The sequence below is a fragment of the Falco naumanni genome, chromosome 4, assembly GCF_017639655.2.
Source record: "Falco naumanni isolate bFalNau1 chromosome 4, bFalNau1.pat, whole genome shotgun sequence".
Classification (NCBI taxonomy): Eukaryota; Metazoa; Chordata; class Aves; order Falconiformes; family Falconidae; genus Falco; species Falco naumanni.
This window is the reverse complement of record NC_054057.1, coordinates 88,562,653-88,577,872: the sequence shown is the minus strand read 5'-3', so window position 1 is coordinate 88,577,872 and position 15,220 is coordinate 88,562,653. Positions and strand designations below refer to the sequence as shown.

The 15,220-nt window shown below is 41.4% G+C and overlaps 2 protein-coding genes across 3 annotated transcripts; one reads left to right on the top strand and one right to left on the bottom strand.

Annotated features, from left to right (window-relative positions):
* Nucleotides 1–663: 663 nt before the first annotated feature.
* On the bottom strand, nucleotides 664–10,365 carry GNPTG (N-acetylglucosamine-1-phosphate transferase subunit gamma). Of its 2 annotated transcripts, XM_040593434.1 has the most exons (11): nucleotides 10,254–10,365; nucleotides 10,120–10,174; nucleotides 9,649–9,716; nucleotides 7,540–7,594; nucleotides 7,356–7,439; nucleotides 6,191–6,284; nucleotides 4,528–4,642; nucleotides 3,863–3,945; nucleotides 3,461–3,589; nucleotides 2,023–2,104; nucleotides 664–974 (listed from the first exon to the last, which is right to left on the bottom strand). In XM_040593434.1, the coding sequence occupies exons 1-11, from the start codon at nucleotides 10,297–10,299 to the stop codon at nucleotides 850–852; spliced, it is 936 nt and encodes a 311-aa protein (XP_040449368.1). In that variant the 5' UTR covers nucleotides 10,300–10,365; the 3' UTR covers nucleotides 664–849. The 2 variants fall into 2 exon arrangements, with proteins under 2 accessions (XP_040449368.1, XP_040449366.1); XM_040593432.1 differs by lacking the exons at nucleotides 7,540–7,594; nucleotides 9,649–9,716.
* On the top strand, nucleotides 10,346–14,946 carry TSR3 (TSR3 ribosome maturation factor). Its single transcript, XM_040593431.1, has 7 exons — nucleotides 10,346–10,463; nucleotides 10,546–10,744; nucleotides 11,507–11,700; nucleotides 12,476–12,649; nucleotides 14,083–14,146; nucleotides 14,224–14,318; nucleotides 14,786–14,946. Exons 1-7 carry the CDS (start codon nucleotides 10,367–10,369, stop codon nucleotides 14,860–14,862), a joined length of 900 nt encoding a protein of 299 aa, XP_040449365.1. The 5' UTR covers nucleotides 10,346–10,366; the 3' UTR covers nucleotides 14,863–14,946.
* Nucleotides 14,947–15,220: the final 274 nt, after the last annotated feature.

Below are 15,220 nucleotides of genomic sequence, written 5' to 3'. Positions count from 1 at the left end.
ATACAACTTCCTACAGCGTTGGTCTTGAACTATTTTGTATTTTTATCACCTGCTACCATGCTCGGTCAAAGTAAGTAACACATCTGGGACCGGAGACACAGGATCTGTAAACCAGTGCCCAACGCCAGCCTTGGCAAAGAAGGTTTACATATGTCGTCAGAAACCAGCCAGCTGTTCTCAGTAATGGCGAGCCCTTGTGATAAACGCAGTCGTAATTCATGTCAAAAACAGAATGTACTGTGGTAAGTGTAATTGTTGTACCCCGTGTAAATCTGGGACCTGTATCGCAGTCGTGGCGAGTGGGCGCGTGTGGTTCTCCTTTGAGACAATGTGATGGCTCCCCCTTCCCCTGAGGCAATCGCTGCCTGGAAGAGCACGCCAAGGGAGATAAGGAAAGCGAAACCACGCCAGGGAAGGCCCGCGGAAGGAGATAAGGACCTTGAGATTTGGAAAAGCGCGCCAAAGGAGAGCCAGTAGGAGGAGAAGGCGTACCCCAACGGCCCGGTGGGGAAGGGGCAGGACGAACATCGGCGAGAAGGGATTGGTCAAGATCCGGGCATAAAAGATGCTGCTTTTAGGACTCAGGTGTGCGTGTGGTGGAACCAATTGAGTTCTCCGCGCACCCAGCGCTGGTTTTGCTTATTGTTTCTCAACCTAAATTGATTGAACCCAAAATAAAATTGTTTTAATTGTTATCGTTTATAACACCCTCAACACTGTCACCTTCCCTTGGCTTTGGGGCAGAAACTCAAGCATATTTGCAGAAGGTAAATCATCTTGGTGACACCATAAACACACTCAACTTGCTTGACATTCCGTATGAACTTGCTGTTTACTGCTCAACTTTCTTCATACTGTGTCATTCCAAACTCCTGTATCACCGTGCAGGTGCTCGTCATCCTTTGAGCCATTAAGAACAGTTGTCACTGCAGTTGCCAGCTTGTGACTTCCATGTTCAACACTGGTATTTTCAGCTGTAATATTTAGTTTAAGACATCAGTTATTTCCGCTTTTAAACACCATAACATCTTTGTCACAGAATTCACTAAATAGTTTTGAAATAGGTCATCTACGGTAAGCTGTGAATTCTGGTTTTGATTATATAGTTCTAATCTGCAATAATAAAAATGAACTACCAAACAGGCAGAAATACTGTGCAAATTACATAGTTAATAGTTGAAACATGCAGATAAAATGTTTTACAAAAATGCTAATATGATGAGTTTTCCCTAGAGAAGAAAGTCACCAATTTTAAAAAACAAAGTTAGTTTCTCAAAACAAAAAAGATAAAAATAAGTATGTCACTAATTTTAAGTTAATTTAATTAGTTCTAAGTTTCACTGTTCTCTTGAGGTGCCAATTCTGAACATGAAAAGTGTAAATATATATATTCAGGGAAATTAAATCCCCCTTAGACAAACAGCTCATGTAATAACGGGCATGATGGGCTGGAAGGGGGGTAGGGATGGATGGGACAAAAAAGCCCAACCCAACAACAAAAGCAAGAACAATTTGTCTGGAATCAATCCAGATACAGCACCAAACAGTCTTTCCTTCTAAAAACTGCATATGATATGGTGCTTACCTAACAGAATCAGAGAGAAAAAAAAAGTGACTAAGAAAGATAAAACCAATTCAAACAAACACAGAGACCATTTCAAGTGTTCTTGAGGAAGTCAGGGCTTGTGGTTGACTATGCAGAAAGTGGAGTTACTTAAAACATGCTTATGTGCTACAAATGCTGTAACACCAACTTCCTTTGGCACCTTAAATACCACAGACGAACTTCACTTAAAACAGCAGACAAAACTTCCCAATAAAGCTGAAACAGATTTCCTGGGGACAAAACAAGTCCTCTTGAGCTGGAATCAAGACCTTAAGTACTTATTAAAAAATATGTCTACTGAATTTTACCTCCATATATGACAGGTCATTTAATCCTTGCTGTAACTGAAAACAGTATTTGGGTATTAACATTCTGAATAGGCAATAAAGAAAAAGAACGATACCAAAAAAACTCACCAGAATTTCCTTTGTATGCAATACCGTGCTGATTTAATAAATCTTTAAGTTTTTTTATTTCTTTAGAAAGTAGCTTGTATTCCTAAGAAAGAAAATAATTTTAAAATGGTCTCCCAGTCTCCAAATGCAACCATCAAATGGGGGTTTATAAAAAACAATGGGACTGACCACTGCTGTTACAGCTTTTGACTTAAAAAAATCTTAAAAAGAAACTGCTTATTCCAAGAACAAGGTGCAAATTGTATAAAAAGATAGATTTCTATGTTGCCAAAACAGGAGCCAGCTTTTTCCAAGCCTTCAGGTGCTTTCTGTAATAATTTTTGATATATCCTCTAACTAGCATTTTATCATAGCAGAAAATTGTTTTCATTAGTTTGCTACAGGACCAGCCTTATTTTATTTTGTATCGTAATGCTACAGTCTGGAAACTCGTCCCCTCTTCAGCTCTTGACCTACTAAGAGACCCAAACCACACATGAAATCTTGAAGAAGCCCCGATTTTTTATTGTGTTTTGGTTTTCACACAAATCAAGAAAGAGCTAAAGATTAACTTAAGATTCTGTGGTTATCACAATGGCCAACTTCATGTCAATTAAGCTATGATGAAGCCAGAAAAAAAATAATAAATACTGTATTGTTAACTATACTGTAAAAGAAATAGGTGAATATTCCAGCTCCTATTAGAACATCAAAATGGTGATCTTTATATAACTATACTCAGGTTAACCACAGTTTATCTGGTTATATTCAGGAATTACTACATGATGTTTTGCATTTGCTATGTTTTCAAATAAAATGACAGCAGTTTCTTTTCTGCATTACGATGAATTAATTCCCTTTTTTCTTTTTTTTTTTTTTTTTTTTCTCTTTTTTTGATGTTCAGCTTGCTGTCTTTCAGGCTGAGCACACCTTCTACCTCTATCTTCCTTATTTCAATTCTGTTGAAACAGAAGTACTGTTCACAGACATGAAAGTCATTCAGAAATGGACACGGCATAGATCATTCTGCCTTTGCTCATGGAACAGCTGGTGCTTTCTGACACAAGTCTGGGTAATTACCCACCGAGAGGAGTGTCAACATTCCCAAGGCTGGTTACACATTTATCTTCATTAGTAATTCTTTCATACTGCCAGACTGATATTCCCTAGCAAGAGTACTTACATTACAGGGTGTTCATAACCCAAGCACCTAAACTAATTCCTACACAACCCCCATTACTGGGGGCAATCAGTTGTGCTGGTTTGGTTTTGACTTAAGAGTTAAAGATATCAAATCGCTCTGTATGCAGACTGTTACATACTGAAATCAGAAAACATAATCCCGTGAACAGATTTCAGCTGAATCCAAAGAGTATTTATATAATGCTATCACACTGATACTGTCATACAGTACAAAGATGGCAGTTTAATTCCATATTGTAAATACTAGGCTCTATACCTTACTGCACTTCTCCACTGTTTCAAATTCCAGACTTGTTTTCTTACTGTGTTTCTCAACTTCCTTTTCTTCTGTTGCTTTTAGAAGTCCTGCTTCCTCAAAAATCTCTTTCAGTATTTTTTTGTATCCCTAAAAAAGAAAGTTTCCAGAAGACAATAATAGTCAGTGCACCTGACCCTCATCTCCACCTGTACTTTGCACTGGCCATTCCAACTTCTCAAGCTTCACTGTAGAAAACATTACAATTACCAGTTGATATAGCAGTTACAAAGCATAAAAAATACTATTTGCCAGCTGCAGAATAAACACATCCACTCCAAAAAGAGAAACTGCAGAAGCCAGGTTTGGCTATTTGACAGTAATTGTTCTTTACCAAAAAGAGGTGGGAAAAAAGTAACAAACCTGGTCAGTTACTAGTTCATCATACAGAAGCTGCTCTGCTTCATCCCACTTCCTTTGCAGTGCTTCAGTCAGAGTTGGATAAACTGAAAAATGGAACTCAAACCATGTAAAAATCAGCAGCTGTCCTGCATTAGTTACGTGTTCCTTTAGTAGCATGCGAGCATGTTTGTCTTAAGAACTCCGTATTTTCTGTACAGTACATTGTCTCTACTGCTGCCAAGAGTTGGGGCTAAGCTTAAATTCTGCTTCACATATTTAAAGTCTCTGGATAATGCCACTGACCGAAATTTTTTCTCTTATTTCCAGCTAGAAGGCCTCGTATTTCTTTGTTGAATGTCATTCTAACTGAGCTTGCCCTTTTCGTAATGTAAGTAATTGAGCAGATAGTACAGGGCTGATTCCTATGACCAGTCCAAGTTAAAAAAAAAACAACCAACAACCAAATCAGTCACAGGATCTATACTAGCAATGACAATTTATTTGAGAAATACCTATATGTTATCTCTTATATCCCAATCATATAATTGGGATTTAAAATACACTTCATATTATGCTACATTTAATACTCAATTATATGAAGTTACAGCCTCAAAGAACCTAAAAAATAACTCTTAGGTTGGCATAACATGTCAGCTGCTCCACACAAATAATTTTCTTAACCTTACCTAAAAGAGAGTGAGGATGGCACACAAGAGGAGTCTCAAATGTCAGAGAGTAAACACAAGTACTTGGCTCAGACACATAAGCCAATTTATTGCTCTTTCCGCAAACAAGGTGAACCTAAACATGAGTAAAAACAAAGATGAGCAAAACATCTCCATGTGAGACAGGACCAGCATTGACAGATCAATTTGCCATCTTTCAATGCTAGCAGATGCACCTCTGTACATACTGTCATGTCAAAGTTTCCAGTGCTGCTATCCACAGAAAAAGAATCATAGCAAGCACATCTGCAAATTATTTTGTCAAATGTGAAAACTGCTTCCCTTAATGGGAAATGATCCCCTCACCCACCATTGCTCCTTGGAGTCCAAAGCACTGTATTTCCAGCAAGAATAAGAGTAAAAAGGAGGGTGAATAGGACACCCTTTATTTAGAACCTCATCTGACACAAGCACAATTCACTTTAAGTTTTAGTTCTGACCATTGTGCTAAATAAAGAGAACAATAGACATCTAGCCTGCAGAAATTTGCTTTCATCTCTCAACTTCGAGCACCAGTATTTTCTGTCTGTTCAAAACTAAATGCCAGTGAAAGATATGGATCACAGTATCAAAGGTCATACAAGACTATTAATTCTTTCTGCAGCCCCTATGGGAGATAAAGACGTTAACAAGGCACCTCCACTACAGTATTTTCACCTTGGCCAAGAAATTCTGTCCCTTATCCCATCTTCATATTAGTTATTACTCCAACTATATATATCTCTCTCTCTAAAGTATTGTATTGTCACTCATCATTGTAATAGCTAAGCATCTTCTACACAAAAAGAGGCCTGTTGTGAACTATACGGTATCTTTAACTCTTCTTCTCTATAGCAATCTATGTCACCAGCGAATGTGAAGTTTAATACATTATACTTGTAAAACTGTATCACACACTGAAATGGGAGATGGAAAAACATTAATGAATAGAAGGATAAAGGATGTGTGCAAATCATGTGCCACACATTGGGCAAGTCTCAGACACCCTTCCTTACCCTTATAGATAAATAGTAACTTGGCACAGAGACTGTTAGAATGTGAAAAGAAACATTTTAACCACTCCACAAAGCAAGAATTTTTACTTCTGCTTTAAAACGTACTCACACCAGAATCTGCTTCTCTTTGAGTTGGTTCCTCTGTCACTCCCATATATTCAATTCCTTCCCGATTCTCTTTGCATGGCCTCTGCTCTTGTTTTAACACCTTACCTAACTCCTCAGCATGCTGCTGTTAACTGGCTAATTCTTCTCCCTGGACGTTCCTAGCACAACAGGCTGGCATCTTGAATTCAACAAATAGCTCTGTTTCTTTATTTTTCCTGACACAAACTACAAAGCACTCTATGTTTCCACAGTAGTGACAATACCAGAAAAGAATACTCTATCAAAGAAAAAAAAAAGTTAAAAGTAACTAGTGAGAATACACATAAGTAAACACCTTCAAAACGTTATCCTGATTTTAGCTTCCCTCTTCTATTCATTCACCTAGCTCCTACAGAAATTCATCTTTATATCATATCTTGAATTATGACTTCTTCAAGGTAGGAATGTTTCAGTCTGTAGAGTGTCACGAGTGTGTGTAGAGAGTCATGCTGTCTGAATTAGCATCATCTAGGTTATTGTACCTTTGTCTGTCTGCTCTTAGTTTCACATGAGTCTCCTTCCCGCATCCACATTCCAACAAACGTGTTGTTCTCAATTTCCCATTCATGCCAGATTCTGAAAAAATAGGACACCATTTTATTTTAAGTAAGTGGAAAGAAAAAGGTGAACACTCAGGAAGAAAAACAGGAATACCCTTATATCATGTTCAATTTAATTGTATATACTTCACTTTCATTGTCTTAGTATTCCCATTTCTTACAGCCAAGACCTTATAAACAGCATAGTATGTAATCCAGGCTGCTGTATAGGGCAGGCGCATCAACATTACTTTGAGAGCACAGTTTTGGATCAGCTTTCAGTTTGCAAACCTTCTGCACTTACAAATCCATGTTTAAATCCAGTAAGATAACAGCTTATAGATCAATCCCACCATTAATTCCATGATGCCAAGTACCCTGTGGAACTCTGCAGGATTTTTAGTGCTGGTGAGAGCACCCACAAAAACTAGTCTCTACTTCTGCTAGTCCTAAAGCCAACGACAATCTCAGCGTCTTGATGTACCTTTTCCTCTCATTATCTCATTAATGAGATTATTAACGAATTATTGTGCATAGGCAGGGGGGGAAAAAGAGACATCTATATACAAAACAGTTGGAAAGGCAGTAATTTTAAAGCAGTTCTCTGGTTTATAATATAATTACATTTACTTTAGGTCTTATGATTTGGATACTCTGGTGTCTTTGAATACTTTGGGATACTTCTTAGGGTCTACACCGAGTCTTTTATTACCTTTTATTTAATAAGTTTAACACAACCACTAGGCGTAAAGCACTCATTTCATTTTGTAAGGTTATATTCAACTCAAAGTGAAAATAGTGAACAGACATGAAATTTTGGTTAGTATAAGCTGTAGTTAGACATTACTGAATTTCTCGCATGGGCATATCACACCTGCAGTTGGCGCTGGTTATGTATCAGCCTCCAGCTAAACCAGGAGTTCAGTATTTATCAACAAAAAAATCTGAATTTTTCAAGACGTGGTATTTTCATGCATAATGTCTTGGGAAATACAATGAACTAAGCTGACAAATAAAAGAAAAATAATTTTAAAACTGCTTCCTTTTTGACAATCTATAAAAGTCTGCTAACAACACAGGTAAAATTTAAAAGGTCTAAAAGCCTCACCCCAAAATCCCACTATAGGCATTCCATCGAAAAGTCTGCTCGTGCTGAGTGACATTATGGAAAGGACAAAACTCATACTTGTACCTTGAAATAAAAAGAAAAAAAGAAGTGTTTCAGACTGAAACAAAAAAATAGTTAATTGCTAATAAATATATAGAATCAAATTTTCAAATCCATTACTCACGTAGATTCCACAAAACTGAAACACTTGCCAGCAAGCCTAAAGAGATGTGCAGGGCCTAAAAACACCACAAAATGATATCAAGGAAGAATAATTTTTTAATTAAATTTAAGCGACTCTGCATCTTTAACATTTTTCATCTTCAATACTCAGTGAAATAGATAAGCCTCTTTCTACAACATAAATAAGAAACCTGTATACAAACAAATAGGAGGAGGCCAGATGCATAAGAGGAATCAACAGTGCAAATCTCGCCAAAATCTAACATTGAAATCACTAGGACTCTTGTTTGGAAGCTGTCTGTCCCCAAAGTCATCCAGACTCCTCAAGTTTATACTAGTAAAGCTCAGAATGTCAACAGTGCTGTGTATTTAAGTTCCACTGAGATTCCTGAACTAGATACTCCTTTTCACAGTTAGACTTCACAGTCTGATCCAGTTAGTATTCAACAAGATAAACCTTGTACCATCAGATGGGTCAGCAGTTACAATTCTACTTCTGTAGAATGAACCATTCCAACCTTGCTGTAGAAGGAATCTAAGACAGGTGACTTGTCATTCAAAAAAGGGCCAGAAGTTCTGAGCCATGTGCTACAGGGGTATTTCAGTGTCCCTTGCTTAAGGTAACTTTGCATGGAGTGCAGTACTTGTGAGGAAAGAAGAAAAGACTAAAATAAATACTAAACTAAAATAAAACCCCACCCTGGATTCTAATTCCCCACTATTAGGACTGCCTATGTACTTCTTCCAAAGATCTAGACAAGGAATCCTACAAAGTAGAAGATCAGACCACCGGAGTCATGCCCTCTGGAATGCCCTAATCGCTGGGACACCAGCAGGTTCCTTCCCATGTCATTTGTATGACCGTATGATCTTGCATTTCAGTCTAGAGATTATCATAGGCTGGGCCAAAGGGTTTGCCCCTTCTACTGCTTGCAGTCTGTGCCTTAGTGATTAGGATGCTCTCCCCGCAGAGGAAGAAAAGCAAATCGGGATGTCCCTGAGGAATGCACTGAACTCTTGCCTCCATCACTTGGGCACGTGATCTGGAAGAGACATTATAGGAACTATTACCCCAACTGTCTTGTAGAAGAGAAGAACAAGTCAGGTTTCTGCGCTAAAGAAATAATTGTGCAAGACAGCATTCCACCTCCTAGATTCCAGTTCCATAGACACAATTATTGGCTACACATAAGCTCCCACATGCAGGAAAGAAGGCTTTCCAGCATACTGTCCTAACTTTTTTCCTGCTATTTTTGGCATCTTTCCATTCAGCATTATAACACTTACTAACCACATTTCTAACTATCTCACTTTTCACATGCAGAATTTCCACACTTTATTTGAATTTATAAATACATATGTATATATGCACATACATACATCTAAATAAATATTTACAAAACATGACAGAACACATTAAGCATGACCACATTCAATGTCACCACACCAAAATGCATTTGCTGAACCTGAACAGGGTTTAAGTCTGTGCCTAAGGCTTGCTGAGAGACAAGAGTTATTTCCTTTTGCTTACTCTTTGCTGTCATTCATTTTTCTTTTAGTTTGCTTTCATTATTTTATCTACTCTCTCTATACATGATCTAAAATATTTTAGATTCCTGTTTATTTTGGTAAAGGGCTGGACTGACATTGCAGCACCCAGGCTTTGTGTGTCAAACTGAGCTCCCACAACCTGTTCCAAGACCACTCAGAACTTTTTTTAAAAACAGTTTGTGAGTACCAAGTACTATCAGATGACGGGATGGCTTTTATATGACAATTGCAAGGATGTCAGGATTGTTTCAAGAAGGAAGAAGTTTTTACTAAGGATCAGAAGGATCTGCGGCTGGCTCAGCATGTGCAGCGCAGGAGGTGTGGGTACCAGCGCAGCAGCAATCTGAACAGCACTGGGGCACGAACTCCGCAGAGGTTAATCTAGGTTTTAACATTTCAGAAGCACAATAAAACATATTTGCCCATGCTTATTTTCCATGACGCTCATAAAATGACAGGTGACATTCGTCTTTGCCCGCATGAAGTGCAGGCAGGCTGCTCTGCAAGGGGCCTTCACTAAAGGCCGGAATCGGGGGCAGCGGGTGACGCTGGCACGTACCTGACAGGGCGGACGGGGCCACCTTCGGCTGCAGCCGGCTGGGCTGGGGCAGGAACGGGTTGTTCAGCCTTGCGAGGGGGGAGGGGCACGGCCAGGGCCGAGTCACGCGTGGGCCCCCGCTCCGGAGCGCCCCGCGCAAACGGGGAACAGGGAGCAGAAGCGGGGGCCGGGAGTGGGGACCGGGAGCCGGGAGCGGGGAGCGCGGCCGGGAGCGGGGAGCGAGGAGCGGGGGCCGGGAGCGGGGGCCGGGAGCGGGGAGCGGGAGCGGGGGCCGGGGCCGGGGAGCGGGGGCCGGGAGCGGGGACCGGGGAGCGGGAGCGGGGAGCGGGGGCCGGGAGCGGGGAGCGCGGGCCGGGAGCGGGGAGCGGAGGCCGGGAGCGGGGCTCGGGCCAGGACCGGGAGCGGCAGCGGGGCCGGGAGCAGCACAGGGACCCGGGGTTGGCGGGACAAGGCCGGCAGGTGGCCACGTACCCGAACGTGTTCGGCTCCTCCACGATCTTCATCTTCCCCGCCGAGGCGAAGGGACCTGCCGGGCAGAGAGCCGTTGGCGGCGCCGGGCGGGCGGTCCGGCCCCACCGCTGCCCCCCGCCCGCCCCCGCGCTCACCCAGCGCAGCGCCCAGCGCCGCCAGCAGCAGCCGGGCGGCCGCCATCGCCTCTTCCGCCGGTAGCGGAAGGGCGCGGGGCCACGGAGCGGCCGCTCCGCCCCGACACTGAGCTATGGAGCGCGGCCGGCGCGGGGTCCCCCGGCGGGGCAGGCGGAGCGGCGGCGGCGGCCTCCGCACCTTCGCGGCGGAAGCGGAGGCCGCGCTGAGAGGTGGGAGCGCGCTGCGGGACGGGCGGGGGGCCGGGGACGGGCGGGCGGCCGCGGGGCGCTAACCCGCGCCTGCCGTTTGCAGCCTGCGTGGAGGGCCAGGCCGCGGCGGAGGAGCTCCCGTGCCCTCTTGCCATGTGGGAGCTCGGGCACTGCGACCCCAGGAAATGCACCGGGAGGAGGCTGGCGCGGAAAGGGCTGCTCCGCACCCTGCGGCTCCGCCAGCGGTTCCCGGGCCTCGTCCTCAGCCCCCTGGCCGCCCAGTGCGTCTCCCCGGCTGACAGGTAAACCGCCGGCGGGGCGCAGGGCGCTGGGCTCGCTCGCTGCCGCCACGGTGCCTTAGGGAGAATGTTTTGTGCTGCGATTCATGCGCTACGGCATAAACTTGACCTTCCTGTTACATTACACCGATGCACGAACATGAGAAGCACAGCCCTCCTATTAAACCAGGTTATCGTTTGTACACAAACTGGTACCAGGTGGAAAAAGCGCCTGTAGCTGCCGATGCGAAATCTGTGTGGTTTGTAGGTTAATCAGGGTCACGGCCCAACAGCTACTGCATCTTTTATGATTCCATGTGCAAGTTCTGAGGCTAGGCAACACAATGCATGACCTAGAAAACTTACTTGTGCAAAATGCTGAGAATTTCCTTCAAACGTGCCAGCAGAATTTTTATAAAGGTGTATTTACTCAGAGAAAAGATTCGTCTTCAGAAGCTAGCGGAGAACATAAATCCAGATTTTGGTGTACTTTTAAGAATGTGAATGTTTCTATTAACCACCCTGTTGTCACATTTTTATACCTAGATTTTTTCACTTTCAGTTTGAAATGTATGGATAAACTTTTTTTGCCATATGCATGTCCACAGGAAAAGGATGTTATTCTTTCACGTTGCACCTCTATTTTATGAAAGATTTTTTGATTGACAAAGGGGAGGGGGGTTATATGTGAATTTGTTGCCAGTATAAAGTGCCAATTGTAATTCTCACTTTACCAATACAATGATAAGATTTTTTTTTCAAATAAAGCAATGTTTCTTTTTCCAGGCATGTCGTGGCTCAGAGTGGAATTGCAGTCATAGATTGCTCATGGGCCAAATTAGAAGAAACTCCCTTTAATAAAATGAGAGGAAGTTACCTACGGCTGCTGCCTTACTTGTTGGCTGCAAATCCTGTGAACTATGGCCGGCCATGCAAGCTGTCCTGCGTGGAAGCTTTTGCTGCTGCTTTTTATATTGTTGGTAGGCTGTAATGTGTCTGATGTGAAATGTGTTGCCAGCAATTCTTACATCCTTAATAGATCAGATGAGATGATCTGCGATAAAACGAACTGTAATGCTGTCCCACTGGCCATCACTTTGTTGAGTTGGGAATCACGTTGTCTAGCTTCCTTCCAAGCACTTCTGTCTGGCAGCATCAAGGTATCTGTGGGGTGTTCATGTCAGCTACTAAACAGGACACATAAACTGATGATTCTGGTTTAGTCAGGATGGCACTTAATGTTAGAAAAACTGTTAAAAAAACCTAGAGAAGACAGAGCATGAATCCCTGGGCCCCTTTGTCTTAATGGGAGGGAACAGCTGCCTGTTAATGGGGTGGGTTCTGGTTAAGAACAGAACCTTGTGGTGTGTTTCAGGCTCATCACAGAACTTTCTTGACAGCTGGAGACATGCTGTAATGTACCGCAGACAAATCTTGTCTTCTGAAAATAGCATATGTACAGCTGCTCTCTTACTGAAGGACTGTGGGAGCTAGAGCTTGAATCATTCATTACCTGTACAAAACATTTTTATATAACGCTCACTAAAAGGCCTTTTCTTAGATTCAGGTAGGTATTTCACATTAAACTGAAATTTGAAAAGATTTTTGAAGAATCTGAATCCCCGAACACTGAAAAATACTGGCAAACATCTCTCTATTGTAGCAATACGTAGATATGTACTGAACTTAGAAATCTTTAAACTGAGTGAAATCTCGTACTGAAAAAAACACCTGATGATTTATTTTCTGTTTTAGGATTCCCAGACCTAGCCACCGTTCTTCTAAGGAAATTTAAATGGGGTATGGCATTTATTGACTTAAACAAAAATCTCTTGGAAAAATATGCAGCCTGTCATTGCGAGGAAGAAGTGCTGAGAGTTGAACAGGATTTTTTAGCCAGTGTCCATGAAACAAAAGACGAAGAAATAGGTAAGAAAACCCAGAGACACACCACATACATCCTCTTCCTAACTAGTTTCCTTACAATCTTTTCTGTTAATCTCATGAAACTATTGGCAAGGTAGAGATAAGAGTTTTGTTGATATGTGTTATTCTGTCTTTACACTGTGTATTCTTTTTATAAGCAAATTTGCTTATTTTTTTCAACTTCGAAAGATGAAAACAACTAAAGCAATTTAATGCATATAGTTGTGTATTCACAGCTGAGCTGTGGAGCAGCTACCCTGATTAAATTAAGGATATCAGAGTAAAAAGAAAACATGATTCTTCTTCATTTTACCTACAGATGTTAAAAGCAGATACAAGTAAAAAGACTAGTAATTTAGGTGGACTATAAGAGAAATACAGGGATACATCTGACAGCAAGTTAGTTATACGTAAACCTAAGTAAAACCTTTAATGGACATGTTTATATAGTACCTAATCAAGATGTTTAAAGTCAGACCTGTAAAGATAATTAATGCCCTTTAATAAGTACAACAGTTTATTCCCAAATTCTTCTAGTAACTTCTTGATACCCCATTATTTCAGGTTGTATTCACAGGTGAGTGCTTGGTCTCATTCAAAACAGTACAAAACAAGCCAAATGAGATTATCAAAATATATTAGGAGAGATGCTCCTAATTAATGTTTTCCTTTCACAGTGGTTAAGTCCCACAAAAATAGGCCAGGGGATCACACTGCAAGGAGATGGTAGACAGCTTTTAGTTTCTCTGAACTTTGATCTCTTTGCCATGACGTGCTAGGCTGAATGGAATCACCCTGTTGTGTGGTGGAAGCACAACTAGTGTTACACTAATCTGAAGATAGTTCTTAAGGGGCAACACTATTATACCAAGTAAAGCACGCTTCTACCCATGACCCTGTATTTTCTGGATGGACAGTAATACCAAAGCTATCATGCCTTATTTGACTTTTCCGAGGCAACAGTTCTCCCCAGCTCTATAAGCCAAGGTAAATCTAGCCCTGCCCTTACTCAGCAAGAGCTAAACCTGGACAGCTATACTTCACTTCTCCATAGATGCAAACTAACTACATAGCCCTTTTAGAAATAAGCCATTCTGAGAAAACCCATGTTTTCTTACCAAAAGATTCCAGAACCTCCATGTACACTCTCACTACCCCCAAAGAGCTACTGAACCCCAGGGAGGGGCGGGCAGCAGAAATAGGACGCAAAAAACATGGGAAAGAGTGAAAAGACTAGAATGAGGGCAGGACTTGGCAGTTGTTTCTCACCTCGCTTGCTTTTGAACAAAACAGCTATGATAAACTTATCAGAAAGCTGAACCAGACTTCCTATGCCTTCCCCTCCCTGTCAATATCTTCTCTTACAATGAAAATGAAGACAGACCGTCAAAATAAGCCTTCTTTATCAACGTGTGTGTTTTTCCTCCTTTTTCTAGATCCATTTGATGTTGACTCAGGAAAAGAATTTTCTAATCTGAACAGACCAATCAGTTCCCCAGGGTAATGGAATTTAATCTAAATACCGATTTTTTTATTGTAAGTTGCTTTGCTTTTATAATGCTGAAAAATGTTTCCAGACTAGCACAAGGTAATGAAGAATCTGAGGAAGACAGCGTGAGCACTTCAGATGATGCCACTGAAAGCAGTGATGAGAGCAGTCCAGAAGATCATGGTACTGTAACATTGCTGCAACAACCACTAATAAATGAACTACTTGAAAGTGGAAAAAACCCCAACAACAAAATCTAAAACCAAACCAAACCACATAAATAAACACCTCCCCCCCCCCAAAAAAAAAATCCCCAAAAGTTGCAACATCTTGTATAAAAACTTTGTTTATAAATGGTTAAGTGAAGTGGCTTGTTCACCTGTAACTTAGCAAATGCCTTCCTTTGGGTGAACCTTGGGCTGTATGTGGATTTATGGGCCTGTTTATACACATGAAGGCTTTAGGTTATTTAATTTTTAGTTCACGAAATGCTAATTACTATGTAAAGAGCCTGAATCTTAGTTACAAGGTAAAAAAAAAAAAAAAAAAAAGCCCTGTATTCTATTCAATGTCTGGAAAGTGTTTTACAGGGATTATTTTTACCTAATAATATATTAACTAACCCTTCTAACTTCTGGGTTGTATTTCAGATGAGAAACCTGACCAAGTTACTGCCCTGTTCAGTGCCCCTGCCACAGAAGGTGCCTCTGACTTTTTGCAGCCTTGAACCTGCCATGTGTATTTCAACTACTTCATCTGGTTTAGGGTAAACTATCTATCTAAGCTGAAAAGTAAAAAATTATTCCTGGAATTGTTGTATCATCTCAGTATGTCTTTTCAGTAACTTCACTTGCTATTTTTTATTTACTCTGATAGATAGCCCTAAGCAATATACACTGTTTTAGCACTGTATATTCAGAACTGTACCATAAAATTTCAAGGTAACAGGTTCAGCAATGCTCCTTACTTGTAGTGGCACTCTGCCAAGTGGGAGATAAATATTTAAGGGCCAGACAACACGTGAGTCAGACTCTCATCAGCACTTGCATCTTAGTTCACTTTCCCATATACTGCCAGTTTGTGTA

Excerpts from the sequence above, each read along its gene's own strand:
- GNPTG (XM_040593434.1), bottom strand. The coding sequence starts at position 10,299 with ATGGCGGCCGCCCGGCTGCTGCTGGCGGCGCTGGGCGCTGCGCTGG. Across the intron at positions 7,440-7,539 it reads TTCAGTTTTGTGGAATCTAC|GTACAAGTATGAGTTTTGTC; the intron begins GTGAGTAATGGA and ends TTTTATTTCAAG. Across the intron at positions 4,643-6,190 it reads CTAAGAGCAGACAGACAAAG|GTTCACCTTGTTTGCGGAAA; the intron begins GTACAATAACCT and ends ACTCATGTTTAG.
- TSR3 (XM_040593431.1), top strand. The coding sequence starts at position 10,367 with ATGGAGCGCGGCCGGCGCGGGGTCCCCCGGCGGGGCAGGCGGAGCGGC. Across the intron at positions 10,464-10,545 it reads AGCGGAGGCCGCGCTGAGAG|CCTGCGTGGAGGGCCAGGCC; the intron begins GTGGGAGCGCGC and ends TGCCGTTTGCAG. Across the intron at positions 14,147-14,223 it reads AGACCAATCAGTTCCCCAGG|ACTAGCACAAGGTAATGAAG; the intron begins GTAATGGAATTT and ends AAATGTTTCCAG.